The 12,894-nt window shown below is 40.3% G+C and overlaps 1 protein-coding gene across 3 annotated transcripts in view; it reads right to left on the bottom strand.

Annotated features, from left to right (window-relative positions):
• Positions 1–12,894, bottom strand: part of hmcn1 (hemicentin 1) — a 108,147-nt gene that overhangs the window by 52,589 nt on the left and 42,664 nt on the right. For all 3 annotated transcript variants that reach the window (XM_084432798.1, XM_084432800.1, XM_084432799.1), the window contains exons 18-23: positions 12,447–12,574; positions 12,183–12,327; positions 9,473–9,585; positions 8,441–8,600; positions 8,092–8,260; positions 4,697–4,824 (exon numbers count right to left, since the gene is read on the bottom strand). In XM_084432798.1, the coding sequence (XP_084288924.1) occupies positions 4,697–4,824; positions 8,092–8,260; positions 8,441–8,600; positions 9,473–9,585; positions 12,183–12,327; positions 12,447–12,574 (843 nt within the window). The remainder of the gene's footprint in view (positions 1–4,696; positions 4,825–8,091; positions 8,261–8,440; positions 8,601–9,472; positions 9,586–12,182; positions 12,328–12,446; positions 12,575–12,894) is intronic.

Genomic DNA, 12,894 nt, shown 5'->3' with positions numbered 1-12,894 from the left:
TATGCCTTCTTCAAGAAAGTGTCAGTACGTCCACATTGTGCACTCGGGCAGCGTACATTGCCTCTTAGAGCCTCATCTGGTGATACCACCAAAGCTGCAACCGGCTGTTCAATTTCAGGCGCCCGTCCTACCCCAATGGAGTCAGCCTCAGCTGCAAGAGTGCGGGCTGTCTTTGACCTCCTCCTAGGCACATTGGGACTGGTAAGTGCACTGGAGAATTCTGTCACAAAATCCTTACACGGTGGCATTGTGAACACATTACTATCAGAATAGAAGAAGAATAGAATAGAATCGGGCATTTATATAGCGCTTTCATATGTACTACTGTACACCCAAAGCGCTTTACAATCATGTCAGGGGATCTCTCCTCAACCACCACCAGTGTGCAGCATCCACTTGGATGATGCGACGGCAGCCACAGTACAACGGCGCCAGTGCGCTCACCACACACCGGATATAGGTGGAGAGAGGAGAGAGAGTGATAGAGCCAATTCAATGTAAGGGGATTATTAGGAGGCCATGATTGGTAAGGGCCAATGGTGTGTGGCCATGACACCGGGGTTACACCCCTACTCTTTACGAGAAATGCCATGGGATTTTTAATGACCACAGAGAGTCAGGACCTCGGTTTAACGTCTCATCCGAAGGACGGTGCTCTTTGACAGTATAGTGTCCCCGTCACTACACTGGGGTGTTAGGACCCACACAGACCACAGGGTTAGCACCCCCTGCTGGCCTCACTAACACCTCTTCCAGCAGCAACCTGGTTTTCTCAGGAGGTCTCCCATCCAGGTACTAACCAGGCTCAGCCCTGCTTAGCTTCAGTGGGCAACCAGTCTTGGGCTACAGGGAGATATGGCTGCTGGCTGCTTGTCAGCAGCTTGTCTGAAGAACACATTGGTTTGAATGGGTTGGACAGGTGATTTGTCAAGACCCAAACGAGCCACCGCCATCTGCAGAACCGATAACACATCATCTGGAGCAGATGGGCCTGCACCCGATGAATGTACAGACCCACCGCTTGAACCACCTGTAGCATATAGGTTAGAAAAAACATCGTTTGGGAGGGTGGGTTGTATGGCAGGTTCCACCGATTCTCCATCAAGAAAATGAGAATTAGACGCGCTGATGAAGAGAGCGTCAAAATCTATAGCATGTGGGGGTTGGAAATCACTCTCATCCACTGGTTTGTTCTCAGTATGTGGGGCCGACACTGGGGGTTGTAGAGACTGAAGAAGACGTTTTATCTCCATCATTTCTGAAGAGAGAGAAGCTACAGTCTTCGATAACAAGTGTTCTGAAGTGTCTTTCTGTAGTATAGATTTCTTCTTGCTAGGCGGAGCGCCAGCAGCTGCTGACGCGCGTCGCAGCTGTTGTGCGAGGGTAACAGGCGAGTTAATGTCTAACTCAGCAAGGCGAAGCTGTCTCTCTGACATCGGTAGCATACTACAATGCAAACACGGATCAGTCAGGGCTTCCTTCAGATGTTGAGCGCCTAAACATGATGGGCATCGATCGTGTCCGTCGTCGGGAAGATGCGTATTCGGACACAATTTGCAACTTGAAACGGAGATGAGAGAGCTATGATCCATGACTCCGTCAATAACACGTCCTCGGTTAGCACCATAGGCACTTAAAACTGTAATAGCACCCACTGAGCAGTTCGAAAAAATCTTCGGATAGAACCGAAAATTCTATAACATGAAACGCTCTCACAAGTAACGTAAAAGTCAAGTCTGCCCTCGGATAGAACCGCGAGGCATTCAATGACTAGCACTACGGCGAGTATGCAATCTATCTAAGATATGATAATATAAATATATATTTATATAAAACAGATATAACGTTATAGGTTTGCGGTGAACGCACCTAAGTGCGGTCAAAACCAGCCACCGGATAGTACCGTGAAGCACAGAGTATCGCCGACGCAACAACAAATAATCGTATGCACTCACCTAATTAAGAAAAATAATCCAAGATATCCGTCCTGATGATAGTGTAGAGCGCGCTGTCACAGTTTGGGAGGGCGAATCCTCGCAACTCAGGTAAGCTGCACGGGACAGCGTGAAAACAAACGACCTATCAAAAGCGAGAAAGCGAAAGAGGCTGGGCACCGAGTCGCTGTGGGTTATATCCTCGCGTCTCGGTCTGCATCATGACGTGACTTTGTTGTTATATTCTTCTCAATCTATCTAGCTGGCGCAGCGATTATCCACTAGTGCTTTGCACTGCCTCTGGCGGTCAGTAGGAATGAAACAGAACTGTGGTTCTGTTTCGAGGCAGTATAAACACCAGTGGATAATCGGATCTCCAGCCAGATAGGTCGAGAGAATATACCACATAAGTGACGTATGCTGAGCCCTGGGGAGTTTAAAAGCCACAACAGTCTGCCTCGGTACACCTTTCTCGCAAATTCCGAGTGACAAAGAACTCTGGTGGTCATCCGGAATTCACAGAATCACAGTTTCATGCGTAACTAGTACTAATAAACACTAATAAACACTAGTGGGTGACACATACCAACATAATCATGTGGAATGCCACCCACCTGAAAAAATTAAGGCCACTAGTGATGATCTGCAGAACTCATGACATGATGAGCAGCAACATTAACCTAATAAAACCTGGCAAATGTGCACGGAGATGGCCAAGTAGCAGCAGTGGAGATGTCCGCCAAGGACACTCCTCTAAAGGTAGCCCATGAAGATGAGATGGCCCTAGTGGAATGACAAGTTAGACCCCCAGGTTTCCCTGCTGCCTTGTAAGCATGCAGAAAACAGCTTCCAATGCAAAGCATAGATCTGTAGTGTGGAAGAAGCCCTCGCATTGGAGATGGTGTGGAGAACTGCAGGGTCGCAATGCTCTAGAGAAATGTTCAACCCAGGGGCCAGACCCAAAGCTGTAGGTGAACTGGATACGGATGCCTGATGTTGCCCTTCAACTGGGAGAGAAGGAACTTCCTGGGGGGGAAGCTTCCAAAGTTTGCCTGTCAGAAGTTTTAGTAACTAAAGAAAACATGGTCTGGATGGGCATCATTGTGCCACAAGTAGCATGCTGTGTTTGCACCGGGAGATCTTGTATAATGTCACCCATAACAGATGAACAGGTGGAAATGCATACAGTAGGCAGTTCAGCAAGTTTTGAGACAGTGCATCCTGCACCAAGGGACTGGATGCCTCTGTCCTTGCACACCATAAGCGACAGTGAGTGGTCATCTCTGAAGCAAAAAGATCTACCTCTGCTCTTCCAAACCATAGCCAGATCTTCTGCACTACATCCGGATGAAGCCTCCATTCTCCTGGATGTAGTCGATCCCTGAAAAGAGCATCCGTAGTCGTTGCATGCTCCTGAAATATGAGCCACCCTCAGAGGAGTGAGTTGTGGCTGACACCATGTCAGGTTCTTATGAGTAAGTTGTAGAGACAGAGCTGTGTGCACATATCTTGTGAAAATGTGAGGAGCAAGGGACAGCCCAAAAGGTGGAACCTTGAACTGGTAGGTTTGACTCAGGAAACTGAAACGCAGTAACTTTCTATGATGAACAGCAAAAAAAAAAACATCATCGGGAAATGAAAGTATGCATCTTTCAGGTTGACACTCTCAAAGCCAGAGCCATCGATCTGAAATGGGCAAAAGACTGCAGTGCAGACACAGGTCTGTGAGAGCATTTCTTTAATGCCTGATGTTTAATGCCCAAACACGACAGGCGAGTATCATGACTATTGTACTGGAGAAGATTAAAAGGACACAGCTGGCAAGTCAGTGGGGAAAAAATAACAATCGAGCTGTGAGCCACTGTCACTGATTAACAACCCTTCGGATAGTACCGTAAGGTTTTGAGTCAAGCGGAGTGATGATAAAGAAGCAAGAAAAATAAATAATAATGCGATTCCTCCGGGTAGAACTGACAGGCAATTCCAACGAAAATCTCACAAATGAGAAAAATATATCTACAATGTACAGTATATATAGTATAATATACGATTCAAATGTACAAACACTTGAAACAACTGAATGGATAATAATTAGGTTAACAGGAGGCTGCTAACTTTTAAGCACAGAAAACACGTCATGTCCCAAATGTAAAAAAGCTAGTACCTGAAATCCAAAAATCGTATTTCAAACATGTAAAATGTATGTTTAAACTCTAATTTGTGTCTTATATGATAAAAATGGTAGTAAATGGTACTTATCTTAGCATGGACTACACTGAGCAAAAAACTAATTACGAAAGTGCTCAGATATGTGCCTTTCAGGGAAAATGCACATTGGCATGTGTGAAATGTTATCACATGGAAGTACTTACCAAGATTAATGTGGTGTGTGATGTGTAATTGACTATCAAATGCACAAACATTTTTGCGTCATTTAATGATGCTCGTGCAGCATTGTTTTACATGGGGTTTTCAGTAAAATGTTATTTTATAGTTGTGGGTACGAACAGAGCACTTGATATCAACTCATGATGTATATTAAAATAAGACTGATTGAAGCCTGATGTCACCGTAAGACCAATGTGGCAAAGTGAATCATTTAAACGGATGAGACCTGCTTTTTAACACCTCCGGGCTGATGTGTGCTCATAAGAACTTACATGGCATAACATAAAACTGTTGTTGCTTTGATAAACAAATTTCAATTGCAAGCATGAATTGTGAGAGCATCCAAGTAAATAAATGTGTTCTGTTTCTCTTACCCAGAACGCTGAGTTTGACTGTCTGAGTGAAGTTTCCAGCTATGTTTGTAGCCACACACCGGTACATGCCACTGTCAGTCACACGTGTTTCTGTGATCCTCAAGGAGCCTGATGGCAGCTGAATGTGTCTATGAGAGAAGAGGTTACATTTGAAAGGAGGAGAAGAGGCTAAAATGTAAGACTAACTGTTCTTTGGCATACTGAGTGTAAAAACACACAGGTGCTCCCAGTTTACAGAGAAGCTTCCGAAATTATACCTCTGTTTACTTTCATGTTGAGCTGAAAAAGGAGAGTTTAATTACTGTGTAATTTTTATCTGACCACAGTCTTTCTCCCTCTAGGCTGTAAAGTAAACATCAGCCCTTGAAAAACAATGCAGAGAAAAGCAAGCTACCTGCATACAAGACTTATAGTGTTTAAAAATAGGATACAAGTCTTATTTATAAAATGTATGCACAATGAGATTTGATTCTGTACACCAACTGAAAAACAATGCATACAAGCTTTTTTGTGCATATATCATGCACGATGACATAATTTTCTGATGACTTCTAATGATGCAAGTGTGAATAACTGAGTGACAGACAGAATTATTCAACCATTCAAAAGTTTGAAGTATGATTTTTTCCATGTTTTAGAAAGAAGTCTCTTATGCTCATCAATGCTGCATTTATTTGATCAAAAATACACTAAAACCAGTAATATTGTGAAAAATTATTACAATTTGAAATTTGTTTTCTACTTCAGTATATTCCAAATGTAATTTATTCCTGTGATGCCAAAGCTGAATTTCCAGAAGCCATTTCTCCAGTCTTTAGTGTCACATAATTCACATAATTCATAATTCTGATATGCTGAAACATCCACTGATGAGCCAAAACATTATGACCACATGCATAATATACAGTTGGTTCTCTCATCGATGAGGCATTGACTCTACAAGTCCCATGAAGGTGTCCTCTGGTATATGGCACCAAGATGTTAGCAGCAGATTCAGCACATCCCACAGACGCTTAGTTGGATTGAGATCTGGGGAATTTGGAGGCCAGGGCAACACCTTGACCTCTTCATCATGTACCGTAAACCATTCTTGAACAATATGTGCAGTTGTAGGCAGGGTGTATTATCCTGCTGAAAGAGGACCCTTCCACCAGGGAACACCATTGTCATGAAGGGATGTGCCTGTTCTGCAACAATGTATAGGCAGGTGGCAGTGTCAAATTTACCGGACACAGGGTTTTCCAGCAGAACATTGCCCAGAGATTCACTCCCTTATCCGTCCTAGTCCCACAGAGCATCCTGGTGCCATCACTTCCCCAGGTAAACGGCGCACATGTACATGGCCATCCACGTGATGTAAAAGAAAACAGGACTCATCGGACCAGGCGATCTTCTGCTGCTCCAAGGTCCAGTTCTGCATGTCCAGTGTAGATGCTTTCGATGGTGGCATAATAGACACTTTGATATGCAGCAGAGTGTGATGCACTGTTGTGTTGTGACACATTTATCCTATAACCATCATTACAATTTTGTGTGACATGTGCCACAGTAGACCTTCTGTTGGCTCGGACCAGACAGAATAGCCTTCGTTGCCCTTGTGCATCGATGAGCCTTGGGCGCCCAACACACAAAGATACTTTGACCCAGTCGCCTTGCCATAACAATTTGTTCCTTGTCAAAGTCGCTCAGATCTTTATTCCTATCCATTTCTCCTGCATCCAACATGTTGATTACGGGAACTGTTTGTCTGCTTACCATCTAGGGATGGGACGGTATGAAAATTTTATATCACGATTATAGTGACCAAAATTATCGCGATTATCAAGATTATCACGGTTTTGTTAAAACGAGGTGAAAGTGTTCAAAAAGAGTTAATGCTCACACTGAAGACATTTCAACAAGTTTTATATTTGAAAATCAACAAACAACAAATAAAACAAGCAGCTCTATGCACTTTTTAAAGCATTTCCTTCCTTATAATGACGGTCGTCAATAGCAACGCATTATAACACCGCGCACATCCATTGTAACGGCCACCTAGTGTTAAGTAGTGTTCATGACATGAATGTGGATGTGCCTTTAAGATAACTTCTTCTATGGCGTACGTTATTGTATGCATGCTGTTTTTATGTGAGCGTGCACGCACAGTGAGAGTGAGAGTGAGATTGATCACGCAAAGAGGAAGATGACTGCTCTACTGCTGACCGTTGTTTTATTATAATGTGTTTACTTCCACTTTGATTTGTAGTGTGTTTTAGAGTGTTTTCTTTTCCCTTTTAACATTCGCTCTTCGACATACATGTGAAGAGTGTGCTTAACTGAGAGAAAACATCTATAAAAGTCTCGTGGAACTACCAGTTCATTTGCACTGTCTTGTATTCTTCATCTGGGCAGACTTCAAACTCTCTGACAGACGTTACAACATGTATCACAATGGACGCGCTCTCTCGTTTCATTCAAATACAACTTGCCGTCTTGCGTCTCCGTTTTTAATTGTATTGAAAATTAAATCAGAGTTGATTTATTGTTTACAGAGTTTGATAATATTGTTGTGATCATCTTGTCTGAACGATTGTTTTGTACGCTGTACATAATGGATTTATAAACAGGTAACGCCTGCGTCAGACTGTTGCTGGCTGAACAGGATCTAAAATCGCGATAATCAAACACGGTTTTAATTAAATTTTAAACAATATTACTAACCGTCAGTACATTTTATCGTGGTTTATAGTGAAACCGGTAATCGTCCCATCCCTATTACCATCTAACCTACAGTACCTAGACCTTAATATGTGGCCTTGTTAGGAGATGATCAACGACATTCACCTGTGACTGTTCATAATGTTTTTGCTCATAAGTGTATGTTGTCATTATAAGAAATGCAAGAAACATTTCTTATTGTTATCAATGTTGAAAAAAATTGCTGATTAATATTTTTGTGGAAACCGTGATACATTTTTAACCGTTTTTTTTATAACAATGTTCAAGTCTTTACAGTGACTTTTGATTAATTTAATGCATCCTTGCTGAGTAAGTATTCATTTCTTTAATAAAAATCTTACAGACCCCAAACTTTTGAACAGTAGTCTAAGCAATAAATTATTGACTATGTTTATATGCACAAGAGCATTTGAATGCTTAGAATGTGGTCATATTTAGATTATGTATGATCAGATTTTTTATTTCTGCAAGAATCCTTTTTGAAGATTATTTATTAATCATTTAGGAAAATTTACCATGCATATGGACATTTCATAAATTATGTACAGTAACAATCAGAAAATTATTTATTTCTTTATAAATAAGATCCCAAGTATTTGTGTATTTTTCACAAATACCTTGAAATGTTCTTCTTGAAATCTGTGAAGAAACAGAGACATAAGCAAAATTGATACCTGGGAGAGAAGGGGGAGATGAGCTGCTTGTCTTTGGCCCAGGTGATGATGGGAGGAGGTATGCTCTCCACCTCACACGGCAGTGTGACATCTTCACCCACTGTTACCGACATCTCCAACAGCTTGTCTGAGTTATTCTGCATCTTTACACCGCTCGGCCTGGGCTTCACTACACATTTACAAAGACATACAGTATGCAAGTACAACAGGATGAGATTGGAGGATGCACCAAACTAATACAAAGGAAACAAACAAAGCTGAAGAAAACATAATATATTTTACAGTATCACAGAACCTCAGAGGACCGGTAACATTTATCAGACAAGCAAATAGATCAAGCTGCTCTGACCGTAGACGGTGAGCTGGACCTTTCTGGAGCTGTATCCAGCAGCATTCGTGGCTGTGCACACAAACTCGCCAGACTCTTCACCACTGGGGGAGACAATGTGAAGACTGCCATCCTCAAACAGAGAAAACACACTGCCGGTCAGATCCAGCAACTCCCCTCGCTGAAAAACATCACACATTCATTTTATAGCAACATACAGGTGCAATGTAAGGCTGAAATAGTGAGACTGACCTGCAATTTTAGTGGTTTTGTATGTATATGTAAAATTTGAGTCAAAATATCAAATGAGAACCTAACAAATTAATGTGATCAGAAGTTTTAGGATTGTGAAAGAAAAACAATCAGTAACATTAATATGCTACCAATTTTTTTTTTTTACAATTAAAAATTACATTTAAAGGCACACTATGCAGTTTCCGTTTTTGTCAAACAGCGACCCCTAGAGTCGCTGTGGAGTACTTGTATTTAACGTTACTGTCGTAAATAGTTTCTTGTTTTCTTTTCCTTTACTTTTTCTTTTCCGACCGTGCTTTCTTCGTCAACTCTGCCATGATTCACGTCTGAAATACGTACTAGTGTCTTCCATAGAGGCTGCTTCATATGTTGTTGATGTATGTGACGTCGTGCTGTAAAACAAGTCGTGATTCTTGCAAGATTTGGCAGGGCGCCACTGCTCAAACCTGCATTGCTGGTTTTGCCAGTGCCTTTGCTATCGGTTTTGCCCCCGCTTTGCTATCGGGATGATTCGCCCAACTAAGAGTTTGTTTACCATCGAAATGATTTCGAAGCTGTTATATTAATGTACAAATCTTGCATAGTGTGCCTTTAAAATTAAAACCCATTAAAGCAAAAAACGAAAACAGAGCATGATGGGCTCTGTGCCAAAAAGTTTAAGTGCTGTTTTTCTGACCAGATAAGCTTTTCATCAAAGTCAGTACCCTAAAAAAGTGTATTTTCTGTCCAAATCCTAATTGTATGATCATGTGTTTGTGTGAGAGAAAAGAGAGAGAAACAGAAATGAGACACATGTACCTTAGACCAAGTGATATCTGGTTTGGGGACTCCATGTGCACGACATGGCAGAGAAATGGGCGTCCCTTCAATGGTGCTGAATACTTGAGGGCCATGTTGAATAGTGGGCATCACTGGAGAGAAAATGTAGAAACACTTGGTTTAGTATGAGGAAGGATTTAGAATAAAAACTAACCTGTGCAACACTGCACAGAAGGTATTTTAACAGTTTTTAGGATACTGTACAGGCCATGTACTCTATCCTATAATAATGTAGACTCAGACTTTCCATCAGTGAATGTAGACTGCTTCCTTAAGACTGATTGCATTCGAAAAATGAGAATTTTTGTCTCTGTTATTTCTCTGCAGAAGTGCTCTGCTCACACTGCTGGTTCTGTTTTTAATTCTCAAATGAATGAATGATGAAGGCATCTTTTGTGGAGCAGAGGGAAATAAAGGCTTATTATATACAGTCATGGAAGGGAGGAAGCAGAAGACTGGGCTATGTCATAGTGGTCTAGATCCACAGAAAATAAATCCTTTACAACAGGCATAATTCTGCATTGTCTTTTAACCCCCTGAGGTCGGCAAATGCACCGGCGCGTTTTGCTGTATTTTCTTCACATAGTAGCACAATAAACTTAAATTACTCCGTCATTTGTGGTCATACAGAAAAAAGAAATATGAAAAAAGATGTATGTACATACATACACATGCATGTATGTGTGCACTTACAATCAAATCAAAACATTGTGCTTTTGTAAAATAAAGAAAATAAACAGGGTGTGCTTTCTGCCTCTCCATCGCGGTGAACTTTTTTTTCTTGAGCACGTCTATAAACTGAAACAAAACTCAGCGAATACTTGTCACACATTTATGAGCCATATATCTTTATAAACATTTAAGTGTGTACTTTTAAATGATCGGATTCAAACTGAAAACAAATATTCTCTGTTTAAGTAATTTGTATAAAACCAACAAGATGTCCAGTATCTCAAACCCTTGCTCATTATTTTTAATTTGACCACGCCCACGCACGCAAAAGAGATTGACATGCAAATCTCCACGTGGAACGCGAATGCACTCCTTACCTCAAACACAGCACCAAACTTCATAAGTCTCTGCTTTTCGTCGAGTTTGGAAGACACGCCGTGAGCTTACATTGGATTTACCCCAGAAGAAGAACGCGATTTGAAGACCAGAAAGATGTACGGTAAGAAATTCTTAATTATTAGTTAATGTTATTGTTGCATAAACTTCACATTGCATTTGAACTGCTGCTATATATATGGTGAATATTATAATATTTAGACCTGTGTTTACTGTTAAATACTGTGTTTGTGGATATCTGCTCAAACGTAGATATGTATAATATGGTAACCATAATGTTTCATATTTTGGAGCGCGCTATGCGTTTGAATGTATCATATTTTGCAGCGCGCTGTGCGTTTGAAAAGCAAAACGCACCAAGCATTATTCTTCATGGTTTTACTCTAATCTCATTTCATATCATCATAACGAATGGAAACATTTGAAGTAACATATGATAATCAATATATTTTTCTCTAGCGTAGTTGTTACTGAAATCTTTTGGAAGATTTATAGGCTGCTATAGGTTATTGTTATTATTATTTTATGCAGCACTGCGCGTAGCCTATGCCTACAAGGCACAACAAACCTGGTGTCCATTATATATTGTTGAAAACATTTGTGTGTGTGTGTGTGTGTATTCTGTGAATTTTAAAAAGCAATTTTAACCAGAAAAATCTAAAATCTATTCCCAAAATCGTGCAGCCCTATAGTTTCTCTTGATATCAGCATGTTCACTGTTTTTTTTTTTTAAAGGGACCAGATGTCACTGATGAGTCCTGCTTACTTCAACATTCACATGAGTCTCTGTACATGAACATGGTAAAGTGGAAATCAAACACCTTGGAAATGAAAGGTATGTACAATGTTTTTAGGAATGTCACAAAGGTCTGCTCAAGACCTTTGGATCATTGTTTTCAATAGTGTGCTTTTTTGTCATTTGTTGTGTATCTTTGGATTATGTTGTGTTGTAAATAAATCCAAACAATCAAAAAGCCATTATTTTTTAAATCTCCTCATTTTTTGTGCAAGGTTGCTCAGAATGATAGGGCCTGATAGCTCCTAATAGGGCCATTAGGGGAGTGTCTTTGTCTTTCTCAGGTGTGAAAAGTCATCAATATTCAGGATGTGTTTACGCCTCTTCGCATCGCTCAGTATGGGTTGTATGCCCTTATTTCAGTGACAATTTTTTTTTGTATTTTCACAAACCATGCATAAATGTCATTATCTCAAAACTACAAACTTTTACATACATGCTGCTGATATATTATTGTAGCAGAGTTTGAGCTAAATACAGTGTAATCAGACTTTAGCCATGAAAATGTCACAAGTAACAGAAATAAGCACAAATGTCAGAGCATGTCAGAACACCTCCAGGGCCAGAAAACACCTCAGACCCCAGAGGGTTAAAGCATAGATCTGATTAAATATTTTATATATTTGTGGAAACCGTGATACAATTTTTTTCAGTATTCCTTGAGAATAGAATGTTCAAAAGAACAGCATTTATTTTCAGCATTATTATAATTCTTTTGTAACATTATAAATGTCTTTACTGTCACTTTGATCAATGTTACTAACCCCAAACTTTTGAATGGTAGTGTATTTCATTATTTGTGTATGTATTTGTTTTACGTCTTACCGTAGACGTTGAGTATGGTAGTGCGGTTGCTAGATCCCACCACATTTTCAGCCAAACAGGTGTATTGCCCCCCATCCTGCTGACTGACCCGTTCTATATGTAGACTACCATCACGTCTCACGGTCACATATGGACTTGATGTAACCTGACACACACAAGCTTACATTTAAATCACGTTTAATAATTGTGACTGTAAAAATATTTAATGACTACATGAAATGCACAGACTTCAGGGCCTATGTGTGTGCACATGTGTTAACTCACCAAGCCATTGTCATGTAGCCAGTGTCTCTCAGGAAGGGGGTTTCCAGCTAGTACGACACAGGGGAGCGTGACCTGCTGGTCCTCTATCACATTGACCACTGTGGGACTCAGAGCTATCAAAGGAGACACTGCACACAAAATACACATATTAGGATGGTAATATATACAGTATCATGGAAGTATTACAGATACACAAATACATTCAAAAGTTTGGGGTGGGTAAGATTTTTTTTACAGAAATTAATACTCTTATTCAAAAAGGCTGCATTAAATTGATTAAAGTGGCAGTGAAGACATTTGTAATGTTACAAAAGATTTTTATTTCAAATAAATGCTGTTCTTTTTTAACTTTTTATTCATCAATAAATCCTTAAAAAAATTATCATGGTGTCCACATAAAAAAAAATCAAGCTACTGTTTTCAACATTGATAATAGCAATGTTAACCA

This window comes from Rutilus rutilus, assembly GCF_951802725.1.
Source record: "Rutilus rutilus genome assembly, chromosome: 15".
Taxonomy (NCBI): Eukaryota; Metazoa; Chordata; class Actinopteri; order Cypriniformes; family Leuciscidae; genus Rutilus; species Rutilus rutilus.
This window is presented reverse-complemented; position numbering and strand designations above follow the sequence as displayed.